At 37.8% G+C, this 23,203-nt stretch overlaps 1 protein-coding gene across 1 annotated transcript in view; it reads left to right on the top strand.

The window, feature by feature from the left end:
* ankfn1 (ankyrin repeat and fibronectin type III domain containing 1) overlaps nt 1-23,203 on the top strand; it is a 61,579-nt gene that overhangs the window by 23,782 nt on the left and 14,594 nt on the right. Inside the window, exons 7-14 of the mRNA XM_027177715.2 lie at nt 7,943-8,071; nt 9,359-9,551; nt 10,035-10,245; nt 16,780-16,974; nt 18,624-18,737; nt 18,950-19,047; nt 20,001-20,091; nt 21,437-21,544. Of these exons, the coding sequence (XP_027033516.2) occupies nt 7,943-8,071; nt 9,359-9,551; nt 10,035-10,245; nt 16,780-16,974; nt 18,624-18,737; nt 18,950-19,047; nt 20,001-20,091; nt 21,437-21,544 (1,139 nt within the window). The remainder of the gene's footprint in view (nt 1-7,942; nt 8,072-9,358; nt 9,552-10,034; nt 10,246-16,779; nt 16,975-18,623; nt 18,738-18,949; nt 19,048-20,000; nt 20,092-21,436; nt 21,545-23,203) is intronic.

Below are 23,203 nucleotides of genomic sequence, written 5' to 3'. Positions count from 1 at the left end.
GAATCTTGAACTTGCATATATTACTATTCAACACATAACTTATGCCTAAAGAGAAAATTAACGTATTAATAAAATCGCCTTTTTCGGAATTTAATAGTTCTGTAGTAGACTTTAGATTTGTTCTGTTTTAGAAATATCCATCATCACTTTCTATTTCGCTCTCAACTGGTTCTTGGATTCTACTTCAATTTCTACATTCTCATTCATGTTGTTTGTTCTATAGAAACATTTTATTTATTTATTTATTTATCTGCAAAGCTGATTTGAGACAATGTCCATGTTTAAAAGCACTATACAAGGTAATGCAGTCATTTATCTCTTTCTCAGTTTGAAAAACGTTGCTGTACTTTTTTGTTTTTCTGTTAATCTGTTTTTCTCGATTAAGGTACTTGCTTATAAACAGTGTATTTGTCTGTGTGAGTCTCCGTTAATTTATTTCAAAACCAGAAGAAAAAATGAAAGACTATAGTCTTAACTAAAAATGAGTTAACTTGAATATTTAAATAATGGTGTATGAAAAAATTGTGTTTGCTTTTAGAGATTTACTTTTGAGTTTCTGCCATATGCTTTGCCGCTTTATTCAGTGTGTCTACAGCAAAAAAGACACAATGGAACCATTTCTACCTCAGAGGAGGATGTCTAACTTGATTAACGGAGTCATTTAGAGGATGTCCACTGGGAACGGCTCTAATGTTTATCTTATCAATAAGGTTAAAACAACAATTGTCATCTAACCAATGTGCACCAGGGGACTAGTGGCAAAAAATCAGTCCACAAGCAGTTCATTCTTTTCTATCAATGAACCTCTGTTAGCTATTATCTAGCGTGGGCAGGGAGGTCAAGCATTAGCAGTCAATGGCACAGTCAGTAAGGTCAGGTTGAGCCCAGACACAGAGACTTATTGCTTGATTAGAAGCTAATTGGCAGCACTGACTATCTGTTTGCTGAGCTTCTGGAAAACTTCTGAGCTTTGAGTTTAGAAATCTTTTATCAACAAAGCCATGGTCATGGTTGTAGCAGTAAACAGTATATTTTTTTCCCATACAATTTTTTTTGAATATCTTTTGAGATATTCACCATAAAGGAATTCATACAGTGTCTTGTACAAAGATTCACTTACCTTGAACTTTTCACTTGTTACATCCTGGAACTGAAATGGACTTTACTGGGATTATAAAAATGTCACAAATCTACATCAAATAGTCCATAAAATGATGTGACAGGAATAGTCTTGTATTTTGATATTTAGAAATAGAAGATTGGAAATTTGTGAAAAGGTGTAAAAAGTGATTCCCCACTGCAACTGGTGCAAATAGTTATGATCAGAAGTCAAACAATTAGTTCAGCACAGTTGGCCTGTCTGCAATTAAAGTGTCACATCATCTCAATAAAAATACACCTGTTATTGGAAGGGCCTAGGGTATGTCAGAGAAGAGCAAGGAGCTATCAAAGCAAATCTAGGCCAAAGTTCTGGAAGACTCTCTGTGAGGGCTGGTTAAAAAAATTCCTAAATGCTGAAAATCCCACTAAGCGCAACAAAATGGAAAGAAATACAGCTTTGCCTAGAGGAGGCTGTCTAGCAAAAGTCAATTAGAGCATTAGTCTGAGGGACACCAAAGAGGCTCTGGGTTGGGTATATGTTTTTTTATATTATTTCTTCCTTTTTCTTTCTTAGTAGGTCAAACACTGGTTTCAGAATTGTTTAAAATAAATTATTTTAAATAAACCCTTTGTGATTACAATATATTGCTAGGGAATGCACTGTACTCTAAAACATCAGCACATTGCATTTGGTTAAATCAACACTGATACAGTATGACTGAAACTGCATATAGTTTGAATGCTTTTTTGCTGAGGCTTTTAGAGTGCAGAGTGTCCCAGAAGTCGTCATGCATAGGGGAGCTGTAAACACACACAGTCGTCTCTCCCAGGTTTGAGTCCCAGTTTGGAAACAGTGCTGTGTGTGATGTGCCTACCATGTTTCCCCTTATATAGAGCTAGGCTTTGACTTTGCATTTAAATATGTGAATGTTATACAGGTTCCTAACCACTTTGCCATAACCTAAAATTAAAATACATTTATATAAAAAGAAGTGATTTCTACATTCAGCTTTGAAGCCTTGAAGCTTGGTGTGCATTTAATAATGTCTTCAATAGTGTATCATGATTGCCTGTACTTAGAAACCTTGTAACTGGTGAATGCATGCTTTCTGCAACGTGACTACTGGTCATGACCAAGAAAAGAATGGAAAGAATACAGAATAGTTGAAATAAAGTTCTGACAGGAATCAGCTGTGGGCACTGGCCTATTTTTGAATGAAACTTTTCACAGATGTCATATGAGGAAATAGGAGCCAATTATCACACGACCTTGGCTGCTGCTAGTATTATAATGTCAGATAGATGCATCACAGCTATGAACAAACCCTCTGTTCCATTATTTGGTATTTTGGTATATTTAAGTTTTGTTTGAGTTACAGTTTGGTCCTCAAGGGAACGCTCAGGTAGTGACAGCTTTAGAGGATGTGATTTTGGCCCGCTTTTTTGTACCGTGTTTAAGTAGTTATTTGTCTGTGTGTGTGTTGGTTTTTAGCAAAAGCCTGTTTGCAGATGCAGGTTTAATGGCACTGCAGAGGCGAGCAGCTTTGAACACTTTTCCCCCATCGTGACAGATTGCAGTGCCTGCAGCTAGACGAGCCCCTGATAGCCTTTAAGAAATATGGCACTAGTGGTGTTGCCATGGAGATCAACTCAATGCAAGCTGCATTTAAGCCTCAGGAACACATAATCAAGTTCCTCGGCTTTCATTTCAGCACAGTGTGCCATACAAAGGTGTGTTGCAGAAGGGAATCTTTGCACTCAGAAACTAAATTTAGGCAGCTGGAAGCAAAGTGAATTACCATTTTTCTTTTTCTTGATTGCATTTGTTGACACTTTATCAGCATGAAATCATTTGTAGAAAATGAGTCTGTAAATGAAAGTAGTTTGAATTAAAACAGAACAAATCAGACTATATGTGATGGCTGTTGAGATGCCAAGAAGGAAAATCTCACTCTGTCTAAGCAATACAATAGTTTTCACTTTTGCTTTTCCAAACTTTGCCTTCAAATCAATTCTTGTTATTTATTTTATTTTATTTATTCATTATTGCGACTTGCTGAAGTATTCACACTTACCTATTTATATATAAAAAACTTTTTTGCAGAACTATCGCAAACATCCTGTGGAGCACAACCGAACTGATTATGTAAAAATAGAAAGAAAATGACAGAACTCTAGAGAGCTGTCCACTAATAGTCAGTAAGGGAAGCAATAGTCATGGTAGAAATCAAGACGACAAAAGTAACTCTGAAGGATCAGGAGACACCTCAAATCGGAAAAAATGGAAAAGGACAACCATAGGACAAACACTCATCAAAAGCATTTCAAAGCATTATGAAAGTGGCAAGAAAGCCATTATTGCAAAAAAGAAATAAGTTTACAATTTGCCTTGGCACAAAGTGTTGCATTTGGCTGAAACCCAATTCTCATCACCCTGAGAATACCATCCTTACAGTGTAGCATGGTGATGGTAGCATCATGTTGTGATGAGGTTTTTTCAGAATGCACTGCTAATGGTTAGGGTTAAGAAGGGCAAGGGACTCTACTTTATTCTAACTCTCTAGAGACATGTTGTGCAGGTAAACTAACTCTAAAAATATTACTAGGTGTGAGTGAGTCCATGCACTGGACTGGAAACTGCACCTGGAGCTGCTCTAGTGCTGTCCTTGAAAATATAGTTGCTCAGGATTTTAGTGGGTGTCAAAGATGTCAGTCTCGTATACCTGAAGGTTTTATTCTTATGGGTCTTGCCACTTTAGACTGGTGATTTTTTCCATAGGTTTTTAATGTTACTTTGGAATGCACAGCCTTCTATTCCTGGGTATAATTTTTATACCAGAATGAAACTTAAAGCTGCTGCACCACACAGCACTTTGTACAAAGTTGTTTTCAGGCAGTTAAAAAACACAAGGTTTCTAGTTTATGTGAACACTGTAGAATGAAGAAAGGACAGTAAATTTGGCAATGAGAGAATATAATAAAAGCAAAAACTAAAGCACTGATAGTATCACTGAGCAAGTTCATCACAATGCAGACAAAGTACCTCACAATGCAGAGATAACTTTCTAAATGGTTGACATTGTAGCCTCACATTACATTTGATTCAAGGTGCTTGCTATTTTTTTAATGCAGTAGTAAAATATGTGTTGCAGTTTTTTTTAGATTATTAAGGATGGATGAGGTTAATTTGTCATTTTAGCGTGCTAAATGTCTTAAATGTCTTAAATCTTAAGATCAAGGCTTTATGATAATTAAGGCTATATACAATATATATTTGCTTTTGTATACTTTTGATAAAGGGGTAAAGAGATTTAAAAGGTTTTGTGATATTATTTCAAACTAATTCCTTGTCAAATACTTTGTTGTTGCTGTAAAACAAAATAGTTAAAGTGTAAAAATAAGTTAAATGTTAAGATTCACTATTAATGTTAAAATGTGTTTTGTTGTTACCCCTCAACTCTTATACCATTGACGCTGCTGTAGTTACTATTTACACTGGCATATAACATCTATGTCTATACCTCATATATCATATTCTGTCCATCATCTTGCATGCTCTGTCTATTGTAGCCATATCTTTTCAAAATCTTAGATGTTCTAAATTGAGTTGCCTGTGTGTTCAGCTTTACACAGAGCAGAAGTGCTCAAATACAAAAAGTGTAACATTGCTTGATCTGCCATTTATTATATTTACTGATTAGGAATAGTGCTAATATTCTAAATTACTATATATATATATATATATATATATATATATATATATATATATATATATATATATATATATACGTGTATGTTTTCTACTTGTAATAAAGCAGAAAGCAAGTTATATATTTTATTAAATACAGTATATAATCGATTTATATATTTCACATGCTTGTGCCAGGGTTTATTCCAGTCTTATTGAACAGGTGCAGTTAGTTTACTTGATTTCCTGTAATTCTGTTGTCCAGATGCATTAATCCTTTGTATTTATTGTAGTGTGCTGCACTTGTCATTCTAAGAAACTAGTTGTCTGACATTCGGTTCCTGTATAAACGTCTGACAAGCACATCCACTGTTAGGAGAGATAATGAATATAGACCCTGGTGATATGGCCTTCTCACAGAGCTATCAGTGTCACAGTTCATTACGTTTGTGCCTTGTGAGTATCCACAAGCAAGATGCTTTTAAAGCTGCCGCTATGGAAACAGCTTTGTTCTTTTTTTCATGGACATCATGCTTGAAAAATTATATTTAAATGATAGACGTATTGTTTCTGAGTGAATAGGCTATCCCTCCATGTCATCAGATTCCACCCTCTTCAATGTTCACCATTGCTCTCCGCCATTAAATGAAGCTTGTTCGCTATGTTTGATGTTCTCATTAAAATTTTTGCCTGCACCTTGTTGTACCTGCATCATTCTTGATTAATACAATACTTGATTTACTTTTGCATATTTTTTTTGCTTTGATTCCACTGAGTAAAATTATTATTGTCGTGAGGCACATGCAAGTCCTAGCAGAAAATGAAGCATATAGCTAGATTGAATGAAATAACTATTGCTGAATATAATTATGCAAATGAACAATACCACCAGATTGGCATATTATGTTTCTTTTGCTTGACTAGGACACCTAAAGATAAGGGTTTGAACTGACTGGTTGAGAGCCAGAGGGCTGCTGTGTTTAAAAACAAGCTGATAAGGTTTGTATTAAGATAAAAAAGAATAAATTGCTGTCACTTATATATTGGAATTAAAAACCCTACAGAAACTACAGAGTTGCTCTGTGATTATTCTGTTTAATTAGTTGTTCAAGGTGATTGAACACATTTTAACATAATTTTTAAGAAGAATAATAACAGATTTTTATATTTTTATATATTCTGCTCCAGAAGTTTTATTTCAGCAAATATATATATCACTAAATGTTTTCTCACAAAATACACACACACACACACACACACACACACACACACACACACACACACACACACACACACACACAAAATGCGGATGTAATGCATGTAAGTCATAGCCTGTAAATACAATAAACAATACAATCATACAGTTTATATATTATGTGTTCTGTACATTTTGCATTGTGACTGATGTCGTTGTAAGTATCTGAATGCTCAGTGTTTAAAATGGTCTTCACTTTCATTCAGTTTGACCACAGAGACATGGAGGGGGATACTTGGAATAGATCTGTTTGTCACTGTTAATTATCCTTCTGTCCATATAAGCGTCTTGTCCCTATGAGGTCCATTTTCCATACTGTATGTTTGCCACAGACCTAATATGATCAAACCATTAAATGAGAGAAACACTGACTAGCCAGTCGATATGCTGCAGTATCAGCAACTTTGAGAAAATATTTGCATGTGTTTTAAAGTTATGTGAATGGTTTTGCTTGAAATCAACTGGTGCCAATGTGTCAGAGGAACTAATGTCTTTGCTTTTTTATTGATCGTTAATGAACTATTTCTGTCTCTGATGACTGTGATTTGACTTACCGATTTAAAAAATACTGAAAGGAAAAACATTTCACTTTATCAGTTAACACTCATATATGATCTTTTTTTCTGTCTCTAATAGTTTAAGGTGTTATGAAACATCATCCTCTGATACCCTGCCCATGATATTATCACTGCTGTCTTGATTAGGCATGTTTAGCCTTTAAGCATCAGCAGATGACTCCAGTATGATTACTATTAACAATAATCTGTATGACCTCAGCTTCCATGTGAACTGATTAGCTGTTCTGTTTAAGAAATGTAACACTAGAATGCTGCAATAAATGATAGCTAGTGTCATTTATCTTCTTCCCAAAGGCTTGACTTTGCTACTATCTTTTTAATTTTTTTTTATTATTCTAGTCTTACACATCAAGACACTTCAAAATATCAGATCAAGGGGAAGAGCCTGTAATTTTCCAGTGGCCACTGAAAACAATAAAAATCAGCCTATGCATTGTGCACAGGATCACTTAGTACACTGTCTGGAAAACAGACCACTTTGGGCCATTTGGTATTCAGAATTAAAAGCATTGTGTTATACGATGAGGAGATTTTACGCATAGCACACAGACTAGGTAGAGCAACAAAATGATGAACAGTGAACATTTCGGGAATTTGTATCTTAAATGTAAAGAAATTAACATCTTCAAGTTCAAGTTCATTAGCGTACATGGCACATATATATGCTGTATATATATGGGGAACGCACACTGTTTTTGTGTGTGTGTGTGTGTGTGTGTGTGTGTGTGTGTGTGTGTGTGTGTGTGTGTGTGTGTGTATTTGTGTGTTATTTGTGTGTTATTTGGTGCCACTGACCTGTGGTCCTCTCTCAGGTCACTGCGACAGCCACTGTACTGGTATTTTAAGAGGTTTAATGCCTGTTTTTGGAGATAAGTGACACTGCAGAGAACACAAGTGATGAGAGGAAGAACAACAGGTTCTCTTCTCTTCACGACTACCCCCTCTCACCACTGTATGCTGTGAGCATGCTCAGTGGGACCTTGCTGTAAATGCCTGAGTGCTTTTGTTGTCTCTGCGCTACTCATCCTAGTGCTGACAGAATGCCCCCCTCCTCCCCTCCCTCCTTTTCTCTATTTTTCCTCTTCCTTCCTTTCTCTCGCTCACTCTCCCTCCCCCCGCCATCTCTCTTCTCCATGCTCCTGTCTCTGCGCATTAGCCAGCCAGCTCTCTGGCGAGATGCGCATGGATAGGAGTGTGTTAGTGACCACCAGGTGTTCCCTGTTGACTTTGAGGAGCAGGGTCTTCAGGGCCGCTTGGCTCTTCTTAAAGCCTGAAAGTCCGAGAGGCTGACCTGGACTTCTCTCCTCGCTGTCTTGGCAGATCCAAGAGTAAGATTTCCCACCTGGCTCAGAGTCTCAACCAAAGGCAGAGAGATGCCGCGCTGATCAAGGACTTTCATCCGCCTCTCTTCTTCAGTGTTTCTCCAGGGAGCTCACAGAGCCTTGACAGGTGAGTACTTCTAAGCTCCTCACTCCTCACTGCCTCCTGTTTCCTATGACACTTTTTGAATTGACTGACCTTATCTAATACAGGTATAACCCATGGTCTCACTTGGCACTCACTAAGTGTTCTTCTGGCTTTTGGATTTTGATTAATGAAGTTGGGTGATAGGAAAAAGTCAGTCTGAGACATGGCACGGAGGAAAGAAGAACTCTCATGGTATTCTCTAAATCACTTGCTGGTGTCAGAGGCTGTGCTCCTGCACTGTAGAGCGTGTATTATTAGCGCTGTGTGGGCGTTCTTGCAGAAACTTGGTACAAGCAATGAAAAATGGCATACTGCTGTAATGTCATGTCTAAATGGATTATAGCCTGCTGGGTGAGAAATATCACCCAGAACACTGTGGTTCAATCGCTCTCAAGGGAAAATGTCAATCTTAACAGTGGACAGTTTGGAGGAAATCACTTGGATGTACAATTCAATTTCTTATTTGCATAATGATGAGTGTTTTATTATTTTATCATTTTTTCTCTATTAATACTGTCTTTAGTTTCTCATACAATTACACAATTTTTATCTTAGGACAGTGTGTACCCAAGCCATTCAACTGTGAAGCTGCCTTTTTGTGAATGATTTTTAAAACCTTGATTTTTTTTTTGAATGATGTCTTTTCGTTAAGCGTGTGTGCCTGTGTATTTGTGTGTGTGTGTGTGTGTACTGTACATGTTACGTAACACAGATCATTCACTACAGAACTACAGTAATATAATCGTACACACTGGCTTTCAATCAATGTCTTTTTTTTAATTCTTCATGGCAAAATGTAATAAGTTCTTTATTTTATTAGGTCAAAGGGGATATGTCATACTTAAAGGTTGTTTCATTGCATTTCACAGCATCTTAAGACGCAGAACTAATTTTGATTAATAATATGAAATAAAAAAAATCCTTTGAACTGTAAATAAGACAAGTGAGAACTGTGATAACTGATGGCAATGTTTAAAAACTGGATGTAAACTGTTCTGACATCGAGCTATTAAATGATGCCTTATTATGAGATGAGGAACAAGCGTGACAATAATGAGAAGCAATGTGATGGCTACAAGCCCTATTATGTTTTTTTCATTCAAGCTTATATAAACACTGCCATATATTAAAAGTGAACTTTTTAAAGATACGAAACAAAATGACCACTAGACAGAAAAAGGCAGTACATTTATTAGATAGGATGCATTCTTTGAATTTTTGCTGTAATGGTGCTTCCTATAAAATGTGTTTTTCTTCTCCTTCGTCTAGGAGCTTCTGTGTTAGAATGACCCAGCAAATGCAGAACCTTCAGCTTAGCCACAGTAAGAAGGGGGCTGCTCCGGCCTCACCCAATGCAGCCAAGCGCCTTTACCGTAACTTGTCCGAAAAGTTCAAGGGCAGTCACTCGTCCTTTGAGGATGCTTACTTCTTTGGCCGTTCGGACCGCATCCGCAAAGGCTCGGTGAGCAACCACTAAGGGTTTAGGAATAAATATGCTTGTTGTGGCCTGGATTTTTTTTTCTTGGTGTAGCTCAGCATGCAGAAGGTATATGGTTACTCCATTTGCAAATGTCACTGATTATTGAGTGTTAGGTTCAGAGCTGCCAGAAATGGCCTTTTCACACATTTGATAGCAACAGTTTTTTTTTGCAATCTGCTAAGTGATCACAGTGTGACCTTCAGTTTACATTCATCCATAACTGAGTTCTCGTACATTGTGAAAATGCACTGAATTATTGCATTATATAATATTCTACATAGTGAAATGCATGAGCATTTATATAATTATTGTAAATAACATTTTTGACTTGTTGTAGTGGAAAAGGTTTCATGTTTATGAGACAGGACTGGTAGTGGTCTGTGCTATATTCTGTCATAACATAGATATACAGTATAGAGAAAATTTCAGACAAGTTGAGCTTTCTTTCAAACTCTGTACTTGTAGAATATTCAGAGCAGTGAAGCTCTATTTGAGGCTGTGGAACAGCAGGACCTGGATGCTGTACAGATCCTTCTGTTCCAGTACACAGCAGATGAGCTGGATCTCAATACACCCAACAGCGAAGGCCTGACCCCGCTCGACATCTCCATCATGACCAACAATGTGCCAATAGCCAAGCTGCTGCTCAAAGCAGGGGCCAAGGAGAGCCCGCATTGTGAGTACTCCTGCATGGCTGATAAGCCTTCAGCAAAATAATATGTACAGTGTACATTCCTTTGAACTTGATGAACAGACACTGTAGAGACTTTACATGAGTTACACAGTTATAAAGGCATAAGCCACCGTGAACCACATGCATATTAATCTTTATGATCACCAATGGCTATTTAGTGGCATTTTGTTTTTATTTTGTAATGAAATTTCTGATTTGATATTTTTAAATCTGTACTGTTTTCAATTTGGTTAACAATTTCCTTTATTACCCACAATGCTGTGCCATATTGATAGTCATGCCTCTGAGGATTAGTCCTTAGTTCATACCTAAAAGAAAGTCTGATGCAGCAACACTTTAATTCTTCTGTCTCTCCAGCTCTCTCACCTTCTCATATGCTCTACTAAAAACTTAAATATTCATGTTAATACATCTGTCAATGCAACTATGCTTGCTGTCTCATAAATCGGCATTTCCGCCGTAACTGTGTGCAACTACATCGTTTAGCTGCAGTTCAGGAGTCCATGATTACTTCTCCATTGAATATGACATGAATATGGTATTGAACATAACGGAAAAAGTGATATAAAAGAATCACTTGCTCTTTTTTTTTTGAGTTAGCAATAAAAACAGTAGTATAAATTAAGATCTTTCACATTTTTTCACCTATAAATGTCATTGTAAGTGTGTTACTTACTCTATTGTTACAGGAATAATAAAATGACATTGTTAAGCACAGCTTATTTGCAAAATTAATAAGCACATTAATATTGCAATTATTGCAGATTTAACATATTTAATGATTGAGTCTGGAGGATCCCTTTAAAACACTCAGTGTTGCTAGAGCAGTCTAGATCTTTGCTTGTTGATCTGTTCTGGTGTTTTTGAGATTAAAATTATAATTGTGTTAAAAAAACCCAAACAGACCTACTGTAGCATCAGGCTCTGGATTTGAAGACTTCATTGAGGATCACGGGTTGCATAAAAGCCACTAAAGCTTTTAGAGATTGAGGGCTTATTGCAGTAATTCATCATCATGAGGAGATTTGTCTTCTGTCAAAATGTTGTTTTTTAATGTTGAGACCAAAAGCAGGCCTCACTAATGTGACAAGCCGTTTACAGTGAAAACAGGTATACATAGAGAGAGGCAGTGTGATGTTTTCTCACACTTTGCTTTAGAGGCTTGTGCAGCAAGCAGCTCAACACTCAAATAAGTCAACTTTTCCATGACAGCTGTCATAAGCAGTCATAGTCGTGTTATAAAATGACAAATCAAACGATGACTGTCACAACCATTTCGATCATGACTACAGTGCTTGATTTAAAAACAAGCTGGGGACCAGTGAGTTTTTCCCATAGCCTTCAAAACAGATGGATGAAATCAGTTCAAATCTGGAATCTGATCAATCTGAACAGTTTAATCCTCGTAAGTGCATAAGCAATGGAACAGAAACGTTCAACAGATTTTAAACATTGCTGCATTTCTTTTCACTAAAGCAACAGTGAAAGAATTCATTAAACCAGAAAAGATTCAGAGGTTGTGTGAAACAACCTTAAATCTATAGCGTTATAAAAAGTGCATGTATTGAATACAGAGAGCAATAAACAGAATGTAGTGTACAGACAAACAGCAAAAGCTCTGTTCTGCACTCAGGGCCTTCCAATAATCAATAGCATATTCATCTCTGCAAGCAGTTGGCAATAGAAACAGGTGTTTCTTTCCTCCAATGCCTCTGAAAGAAAAAAGCCTCATGAGATGCTAGCACGTGAACCAGTGGGAGAAAGAAAAAAACAAATGTTGTCTGAGACCAGACAGAGAGCACTGTGCTGCCGTCTGGACATTAGGGTGGCAGGGGGACACATCGCACAGCATCCTCCTGAAAAATCTTAACAAGGTTTGTCATTTAATGGTTTAACTTTTCCAATGATGCATGCAACCCAGGGCAATTATACTAAGTGATTTATTGTACCCAGGTGGCAGTTAAATTTCAAAACATTTCACTGTAGCACAATTCGATCCTTGTAAACAAACAGAAAATAAACATTGCCGCATTTTCCCCTTCTGGGCTTTCTGCATTATATTTATGTAAGTAAATCAATCAGCCAGACGCCTTACAGTTTGGAGGTCAAGGCGTAGGTTGAAGTTAAAGCATGTTTATGGCCTTCAGTGCACTACCATAATGTCTATATTTAGGGCGATCCCTGCTTCTCGACAATGCCAACTGTGTAAGACAAGCCAGTATTGGCATAGTTGCTGCTTAAATTTATAGTTTGTTCAATTAACCACACATAGTGGCCAGATGTCAATCTTCATAGAACAGGAAATTGCACCTCAAGGCTGCTAATATTTCTGGCTTTTTCACTGCACCATAGACCCCCAAGTAGGGCTGGTTCATTTTATTACCCAACCTCCTCTCCCTAGCACCAACTTTTATTTTTTCAGAGAGACAACACTTACTTCTCTCATCTCTCGTCTCAAGGGGTTTGGGCCAAGCAGAACGGCCGCAGTGAAAGAGGGTTTCTTCTGCCATATATTTATTTGTTTATTTTGCTGTCATGGTCTATGACTAAGGCTCTGAAAGACCATGCAGTAGTATTCGGTCTATGAGAAGCGCTGGCCAGGCAGCATTCATTTTACCATGACAAATCTATACGGCCAAACACAGTACTGTGTGTTTCAGCTTACCGCCAAGTATGTCCATATTTTTTAGCTCACCACCCCTAAATGACTTCAAATACTTCCCCACTGACACCAGCTCTGACTGGTTGCAGCATTGTGGTGAATAATGGAGAAATAATAGCTTTGTTGCTCTGTAATATGCAGTTAAACTGTTAGAACTTTTAATCTGATGTATATGAAAAGAATTTCAAAGATTTCATCAGCACACTAGGGATTCATAAAACATTGGTTTATTTTCCTAATAAGCATATTTACTGTAGATGATGGATTAGTTAATTATGTTCTGGCCCCTTGAGCTGTGTTTTTGTTATTTAACTCAGGACAACAATTTGGCGCCTAAAATTTTAAATTAGACTAGACCCCTGGATCCCGTGTATTTCTGCATGTTTGAATAACTTGCTTTGCCTTACCAGCATTTTCTCATTATTTTGTTGCCTTAAAAGTAGGTTGCAGGCTTGTTTGGCTTCGTCTGAGATCTCAATCTACAATTACATTTACAGCATTTGGCACACGCCCTTATCCAGAGCGAAGTGCTTAAATCTCTAACATTGAATCATTAATGCTGGCTCACTAGGTTACATACTTAAGATACCATGCGTTTAAAACATTTGTTTACAATGTTTGTTTACAAAGTTACAATGAAAAAGTGTCAAAGGTTGCGGTTTGTTTATTTATTTATTTATTTTAAATGGAAAAGATAAGGAAAAAAGTGCTAGTTGAAGTGTTTCCTGAATAAGTAGGTCTTCAACAGCCTCTTGAAAATAGCCAGTGACTCAGCTGTCCAGACCTCTAGAGGAAGTTCGTTCCACCACCTTGGTGCCAGAACAGAGAAGAGTCTTGTAGTATACTTGCCTCTTACATTGAGAGATGGTGGAACCAGTCGAGCAGTGCTGGTAGATCAGAGGGTGCGGGGTGCAGTGCGAGGAGTGATGAGGGCTTTTAGGTAAGAGGGAGCTGGTCCATTTTTGGCTTTGTTGGCCAGCATCAGGGTTTTGAATCTGATGCGTGCTGGTACCAGAAACCAGTGGAGGGATCGCAGGTACTGCTCAGGTACTTGTTCAGTCTCTTGTATTTCTAGACTGGATTTCTAGACTGCAGCCGGGTGGTATGCAAGAACTTTGGCAGGTTGAAAACAAGCTGCACAGCTGCATTTTGGATCATTTGAGGAGGACGGATCGCGTTCATAGGTAGACCTGCAAGCATTGCGTTGCAGTAATCCAGTCTAGAAATACAAGAGACTGAACAAGTTCCTGAGCAGTCTGTGTGGACAAAAATGGCCAAATCCTTCCAATGTTGTAGAGAAGAAACCGGCATGAGCCAGTCACATTAGCAACATGAGAGGAATAGGAAAGTTGATTGTCCATGGTTACCCCAAGGTTGTGAGCTGTGACTGAAGAAGAGATCAGATCATTGTGCAAGGATATAGCAAAGTCATAACCTGGGGATGAATCACCTGGGATGAACAGCAGTTCAGTTTTGCTAGGATTGAGCTTTAACTGATGAGCAGTCATCCATGATGAAATTTCTGCCAGACATGCTGAGATCTGATCAGAAGCTGTGGTATCTGAGGATGGGAAAGAGAAAATAAGTTGTGTATCATCAGCATAGCAGTGGTAAGAGAACCCATGTGAGGAAATAACTTCACCATGAGAGTGAGTATACAGGCAGAAAAGAAGAGGACCAAGTACTGAGCCCTGTGGGACACCAGTGGAGAGTCTGCGTGGAGCAGATGTCACTCCCCTCCATGTTATCTGATATGAGCGTCCTTCCAGATAGGAAGCGATCCATTCCCAAGCTGATCCGCAAATCCCAAGACTCCTGACGGGTAAATAAGATCTAAAGTGCTGTAGTCGTTTCCACTTTTACTTAATCCTGGATACGATTTTGACTTGCTGTCTGAGAATTGTTCAAATCATGTTCATCCCATTTGAGAGTGACTGTAAAGTCTGCAAGATGGATTTATTCTCATAGGAAACTGGTGGTCCTTGGGAAACTGGCCATAAAATGCATAGGTGTCTAGTGCAAAAAAAACAAAACAGAATTGGGGGTTTGATTTTCAGCATAGGTGTCCATTTTATTCAGGTTAAATTTTATTCAGGGCTTTGAAAATACAAACTCATCTTGTTGGATGTACAAAAACCAAACTTTGTCAGTGTTACTTAGTTTTGTATGTACACACATGAATTAAGTAAATTAAATGAGCTTTTTTATTATGCTGTGAAAACCACTGATCTTATATAAAACCAAAGCAAAATATCTTTTAACACATACTTTATTATACTGAATCTTCTATATGATTTGTTTTGGACTAAAGTTTTAAAGGTAGACTACATGCAGTTTTTAAGGTATTATGCATTAAACTGAGTAATGTCAAGCCACAGTTTTGTACAACATTTATTCATTCATTCATTTTCTACCGCTCATCTGAACTTCTCGGGTCATGGGGAGCCTCAGGCGTCATCGGGCATCAAGGCAGGATACACCCGGGACGGAGTGCCAACCCATCGCAGGTCACACACACACTCATTCACTCACGCAATCACACACTACGGACAATTTTCCAGAGATGCCAATCAACCTACCATGCATGTCTTTGGATTGGGGGAGGAAACCAGAGTACTCGGAGGAAACCCCCGAGGCTGGGGGGGAGAACATGCAAACTCCACACACAAGGCGGAGGCGGGAAGGCGAACCCCCAACCCTGGAGGTGTGAGGCAAACGTGCCATCCACTAAGCCACCGTGCCCCCAGTTTGGTGCAACATCTTTGTGTTAATCTTGTATAAACCATGACGTTTTGTCTTTTAACTTCTTTGCCACCAGGAGAAATTCCTTTCATTAATAATGCATACGTACATCACATAACTACATTTGGCAGGCTCCCTGAACAGTATTTTTATTTATTTGTTTGTTTGTTTGTTTGTTTGTTGTTGTTGTTGTTGTTGTTGTTGCTTATGCAGCTATTGATCCCAATAGACAGTGACATTCATACTCAGTTCTGGATGTGGCTCAGAGGTCATTCTTCTTTCCTAAAACTCATTCATAGATTTCCTGTAGAGAAAAGGAGTAGAGCCCGGGCATTTGTTAGTCTGTTTAGCCTCTAAATTTGGCACCTTCTTACTTTGAGTGATGTGCTATAACCTCATAGCTGTCTTGTCTGACACAATACACAGTCAGTTGGAGGATTCTGTTCAGATTTTGGCAGCTAACTTCAATTACCTTAGCCTCCCAGACAATCCCTTGTGATTGAATTTTACATTTTTTGTGCTGCAATTTGCGAACTGTCTCTCAGAATGAATGATGGCAGTGATTAAGATAAACTATTGGTTTAAAAAGTGAAGGTAAGAAAGAAAGCCTTTTGCCATAGTCTAATAGGTAGGAGCCTTAGGAATTCTTCCTGTATCACAGCGCACTCATTCTGATTGGTCAGAATATGTTGATTCATTTTCCATAAAAGCATATTTGTAAATGTATTTTCAGCTGCAAGATTTTCATTAATAGTGTCATTTTTATATTTTATTTTTTCTGTATTAACAAATTAGATGGGATTTTTTTGGCTGAACCTCCACATGAAAAGAAGACAAATTTGTCTAATTGTTGATACAATGAATAATTTTGTAGTTTTGAAATTATCAACACCTTATAACAATCGTAGAAAAGCAAATCAAAAGGTTGATTCTTTTGTTTTTGTTCTTTTGTATGTGCTTGTGTCTATAAAAGAATACAAAATAAATCAAACATCCTAAAGAAAACATGATCAGTAGACACAGAGGTGAAATTAATGATGAGTTAGAAACACTGAAAATATCTCATTGAAATCCCAACCAATGTTTTGATTCGGTTGTCGTTTCTTTTTCAGTTGTGAATCAGGAGAGCCGTGAGGAACATCTCTCAGCGCTGGTACAGGAAGCTCAGAGGCGAGCGAGCGAGCTCTCCACACAGGTGATGAGAGAGAGCCTCAGTCTGGAGACGTCAGATAAGGAGAAGCAGCTCAAGGCCTGGGAGTGGAGATGCAAGCTGTACAAACGCATGCGCACTGGCTTTGAGCATGCACGTGAGTGCTTTACTCACATTCTCCTTTACAAGTGAATACAAACCTCAAAGAGGCAAGCCTTGTAATAACAGAGCTCCACAGTATGCTTTTAAAAGAACCCTGACAATGCTAGTGACACACAAACCCAGACATTCTTTGCTACAGTATATGGATTGTGATTAGCCCTAATGATTCAAACTGTTGAATATAACTGACCCAGAATTTTATCCACCCATATAATTGCACTTTTATTTGTATGCCTTGGCTCATTTTAAATAGTGACTATAACATATTTGTGTAACAGAATAATAGTAGCATATTTGCCCCCCAGAATCAATCCAATTAATTTGAATGGCCCCAGTACCTTGATGGCATGGAGCGTTTTTATGGCACATAGAATGCTTCTTATATCAGCCTGCTTTTGTTGTCCTCTCCGTGTAAACACCTGCCAAGGCAGCTATTTCAAATCAAGCAAGCTATGGCACAGACTCTCTTAAAGAATGCTGAAAGATTTCACAGTTCTCAAAGGAAGCTATGAAAAAGTGGTTCAGACGAGCAGTATGGTGTTCTCTGTTGCACACTATGCCATAGGTTACAAATAGCTCAGCAACTAGAAAGAGACCAGATGAAGATGCTGAGGAAGACGAGAGGACTATAATCTTTTATATAGTAGTACTCATCTAATCTATTATATATAGTGGTACTTCTTTGATATTTTTGGTTATTCCCAAATGCTGGTTTAACACTGCACACAAACGACACTGTAAACTGCAGCTTCTGAAATCATGTGAAGTAAAGAAAAAAATTCTCCATTGAAAAAATCCATTTTATTTCTTAAATGCAAAATGGCAGCCCAGTTCATAATCAACAAAAAGCTTTCTATTTGCTGCAAGACACCTTAATGATATAAACTTTCAAATCATTTTGAGTCATACCTTGGCTGCCACTTCTCTTTACAACATGATGCTGGCTTCGTTTCAAATGAGCTTACTCTTACATGTCAGCATTTCTTTAGTAACAGCTAATTCACATGGACTTCTATGGCTGATATGTCACTTAGTCTAAAAAGTGATTTCTATAATAAATGGATTAAAATGTGTCTATGTAACAAAGAAAAACTGCAAAAGCTTTCTGGAGGGATATGTTTTTGAGGAAGTGTCAGCAAAGAGAGAGTCATTAGGACAGAGGTCTTTGTGGTTTCTAGTCTCCTGTTAACATTACAAGCTGTTTTTTGTCATATGAATTTAGAGAGATATCTTAAGAGAGAGAGAGAGAGAGAGAGAGAGAGAGAGAGAGAGAGAGAGAGAGAGACTTTTAACTTTTAACAAACCTAAATAAATAATTAAATAAAGACTGTTTCAATAATTTAGGTCAAATTAAATAAATAACATAACATAACATAACATAACATAACACACAACAACAATAACATGTTTTATGACCAGAAATGTGTAAACATCAGAAAATCATTTATATAAATCAGTTAAAATGAAAACATATGGGAATGTCCTGACAGGAAAATAATTAGCTTTTCCATTGCTAATGTAAATCCGCTTCATTTATTACACCACACAATCGTTTCTGTTTATTCCTTCCATAAGGTATAATGAGTTCGCAACAATCACCTTATAATCTGTTTCTTATTGGTCTTTGACATTTGGCTCTCCCAGAGGTTCCAGAGACTCCGACAGCCGTGCGTTTGACCGTAAGCAGCAGCACATCTCTCACTGTCACATTTCAGGAGCCAGCCAGCATCAATTCAGCTGTGGTTACCAGATATAAAGGTGAGAATTCAGTTATCTGGGGAATAAGCAGATACATTTTTCTCTGTATATTATATAGTTTTTTTTGAACAAATGGAGGCATAATTATCCATAGTGCTCTTCAGAACATTGCTAAATCTGTTGATGCCAATTTCTATTTGTTCCATGTATTTTTCGTCTCGTGTTAATCTCTTCTCCCTTGTTTTCTGTTCTGTTATGTGTATTCCTGGCAGTGGAGTGGAGCTGTCTGAAGGACTTCTCTTTATTAGCTGGAGAAGTGATCCTTGAAAATCTACAGTGTCTTAAATGCACAATAACAGGTCTTACAACGGTAACTAAAAAAAGAAAAAAATGTTCCAGTACTTGTCCTTGTGTCTACAGTATCCCTGATTACATGTGCCTTTAACTATAGACCGTTTTGAGGATGCAGCAAATAAATTAGTAACAATTTACTAATAGTAGTTGAAAAATATTGTATGTCTTTTTATATGTTAAATGAATTTACGGACACTTATCAGTTCTCACCTGTCAGTATCTCACCTGTATTGTATCCAGTGACATTGCATCAGCAAAACTGACCCAAATATCTGTCCTAACAGAATGTGGAACACACAATTTTTATAGTGTATATTCTCATGACTGCTTTTTAGTATCTCATAGCCACACAAATGTGGCTTGTTTACTTTCAACAGGCAGCTTTATTTGAATGCAATCTGCGTAAAACAGTCTGTATTTTCTGCCTTAGGCTTAAAGGAGGTGTTTGAGTTTCGACATAACGCTATTGAAAAAAGCTGTCTAAGACACATGTACTCACGAATAATCTGGCAACATCAGACAAGTGAACTACACACAGGTCATTTTAATAATCAGAACGGACTCAAAAAGTCGTCTTAATTGCCTGTATAAGTTGTCATACTGTTTGTGTAAAAAATTATGTATCTTTTAAACTTGTCAGCTTTCCATATGGCAAATGACTATAATATGATTCAGCTATTTTTTTTTAATTGAAAGAGTAATGCAGCTGCTATAACGAACACTACTAAGCAGGACAGATGTCTATGGGAGACTGCATGTGTGTGTCAGATCCATGTGCATATCAGAGTGAACATTTCCTCTCTCCCCCTGTCAATAAGACTCAAGTATGTACTAGCCTTCTAGAGTTCAAGAGTAGCTGAAAGCTTCAATAATGTAACTGTATTGCAGCTGAAGAAAACCAATTTTGTTTGTGTGTGTGTGTGTGTGTGTGTGTGTGTGTGTGTGTGTGTGTGTGGGTGTGCATTGCAGGGGAGGCAGTACTATGTTCGGGTATCTGCCTACAACATGAAGGGCTGGGGGCTTCCACTGCTCTCTCAACCCCCTTGTGCTGTTCCCTCAAGTAAGTGAACACTTGTTTACTGCTGCGATAGATTTTTTGACAGCATACACAACCACAATGATCTCTGATATGATTGAGTGTGCTTGAATGAAAAACAGTTTTATGTTACTTTAGCATTTAGAATTATTATAAGGAAAAGAGGAATGTTTGTAGAACCTCCTGTCACGACTTACATGCTTCACACTGCTTTTGAAATTCATCGTGTCTGGCCTCAAGGTGCTTCTTTAAAAGCTGCACTCAATAAAAAAAATCTGCCATTGCTAATAGAACTGGCTAGCTATGCCTCAGCGGATCACAAACAAGTCATTATAAAGTTCACAGAGACTCTGCGAGTGTTAAGATTGGGCTGTATAAATGGAATGTTTTGTATCTCTGCAGTTTTTTATTCGGAACCTACTGTGAAAACACGATCTCTAATGCTTAAGGATAAAATGTCTTTAATGTTGTTTGCGCTGCACATACGTGTAGTCATTTGTCTCGTAAAGTACTGTTTCGAAATTGTGGCCTGTGAATCTCAAGGGGCTTGTCGAGTTTTAAACATTGCTTGGCAAATCTGATTTGGTGGTCTGACGTTCTACATTCACATGAATTTGTCATAAGCCGCAAGCCCACATCAAGTCCAGTCAGTCTCTCCACTTAAAAAACAAATGATAATTGTTCTTGTGTGTACTGAATGACAGAACGCATACACACAGGATGTGTTTCTCCTCAAATTTATTAGTTCAGCTGGGGTTTTCTTTTCAGATATTTAGATATTACTACTAATATTTTTAATCCAGTTACTCAAATGAGCCGGCAGTATGCTAATTTTGTTTTGGATGATCCACTTTTAGCCAAGCTTTAAACAAATTCACAGGAGCTTGTGTGCAGGGTGCCTCATTTGCATGTAGTAATTCAGAGACAGTCGTTCATAGTGTTGGCGATCGAGATGCTGTCTCTGGATTGGGTTTAGTTCATTTGTGTATTAATGGATGAGAATGCAGGCATCAGATCTGCAGTTTGCATTTCAAATTGTAGTTTTTGATTAACACAAAATATTAAACCCAAAATAAACCAGCAAAATATAACTTTAAAGGACACACAAAAAATTCCTGACGGAATATTTAACATTTTTGTGGTAGTGTGGATTTTAAACACTATGTTTATATTAAAGGCAGATGGTTTTCAGAGGGCAGAATAACAAAGTCTCTGAGGTGTAATATGAACTTATGTGTGTGTGTGTGTGTGTGTGTGTGTGTGTGTGTGTGTGTGTGTGTGTGTGTGTGTGTGTGTGTGTGTGTGTGTGTGCGCGTGCGTGCGTGCGTGCGTGCGTGCGTGTGTGTGTGTGTGTGTGTGTGTGTGTCAGACTGGAAGGAGTGTGATGGTAGAGAGTCCCGACGGAGAGGGCACATTGAGGCCATGGAGAGACTGCTCCAGCAGGTCCGCGCCACACACCAACAGTACAGCTGTGACGGTACAAACACACACCAACACACACCAACACACACACTCTTAGTTACACCCACACACACACTCACATATGCTCCCACACACATAGACTTACACAGGCTCACACACACTTACTCACTCTCACCACACACACACACACACACACACACACACACACACACACACACACACACACACACACACACACACACACACAAAACTCTCCTATAGACTTTTACTCATAGTATTGTGCAGAGCTCTTTCTGTACTCTAGCTGCTTTCTCTTTCTCTCTTCACTGACTCACTCACTCTCTCTACATTGTGTGTGCTGTGGTGCATGAAAATGTTTTTTTTTTGTTCGTCATAATTGCTGGCAATAATGGCATCGATTATTTAATAGTTTTGTGTTTGTTCGTGAGGTCTGAGCCAGGAGTTGCTCTTTTTGTGTGGTCTCAGTATGTGCTTTAGTATCACTTCTATTTTATTTATCCATTTTTTTAATGAAGAATGATTTTTATAAAAATTTTTTTGCTTTTTTAGATGTCAGATTTTAAGTTAGGTAAGCGAAGCTGATAGAACAAAAGCAGTGTTTTCAAAAATATAACTTACAAGCCAGTTTAAGGCTGTTCATACGAGGTATAAGGATTTCTTGGTAGTGATCAAATAGCAATATATCTGAGCCTCAGTCAACATAAAAACCTGGTTAATTCTGTACAATTTCAGCTTCTTTTAAGATGTTTATTTAACATAATATTTAGCAACTGCAAAGAATCCATCATTCACTAACGTAAAAGGAGTAGAGTTACTGTAACAATACTAAGGTCTTAGGAATTTATAAAAGGTTAATAAAGTCACAAAATATGACTTATAGGATTTCATATAATCTGTGTATAAATTACTGCCAAGTACAGATGTACAGAAGTTAAGTCAGGTTAAATGCCTAAACTTATATAGTTGTCTGAAATTTTGTCTCAGATTTCGTGCCGTTAGTGTTTCATAATGATGAATGTTTTCAAGCCAGATTTTTGTGCTGAAGAGAAAATAATCCAGTTCTGGCTGCAGTGTACTTTACAATGCCTGCTCTCCCACACTGTTCCAGCAAATCGTGGTTGCACAGACACACGTCCTTTCTGTTGTGCTTTGATTATACTGCAGCTATACGAGGAGTGACATTAGTTTGAAGTGCTTAAATGGTGAATGCAGAAATGACCTCATGCTCATCAACTGTGTTTTTCTCCCAGCTTTTTGTTGCTCTCCGACGTTCCTTTCTTCTTTTTATTGTGTTTTTCATCTTTTCTTTATAACCCTCATAAGACTCTCGCTCTCTTTTTTCTCTCTGCACACTAACAAGGACCGCTTTCTGTCTCCTCGTCTTCCTCTCGTTTCTCTTTAAGCCTCACTTCTTTCACTAGATTAGCTCTGTATTAAAGTGGAAAAATTAAGCGTGCAAAAAATGTTTTCATTCTGTGCTTTAGGCAACCAGAGTAGTGTGAATGTGCTCTCTCAGCCTTGAGCAGACCTGCTGGATGAGACAAGAGCAGAGTTCAGGAGATTGTGTACATAAATAATCTTTTAATACCTTTATCCATTTTGGGTTGCACTCGTTTATGCAGCTAAGCTCGCATACTGTAGTTTTGTAAATCATAATACAAACACCTTTCCAGATTAGGGAGGCTGGATGCTG

This window comes from Tachysurus fulvidraco, chromosome 8 (assembly GCF_022655615.1).
Source record: "Tachysurus fulvidraco isolate hzauxx_2018 chromosome 8, HZAU_PFXX_2.0, whole genome shotgun sequence".
Classification (NCBI taxonomy): domain Eukaryota; kingdom Metazoa; phylum Chordata; class Actinopteri; order Siluriformes; family Bagridae; genus Tachysurus; species Tachysurus fulvidraco.
Note: the sequence above shows the minus strand (reverse complement) of the source record. Positions and strands in the feature narration are given on the sequence as shown.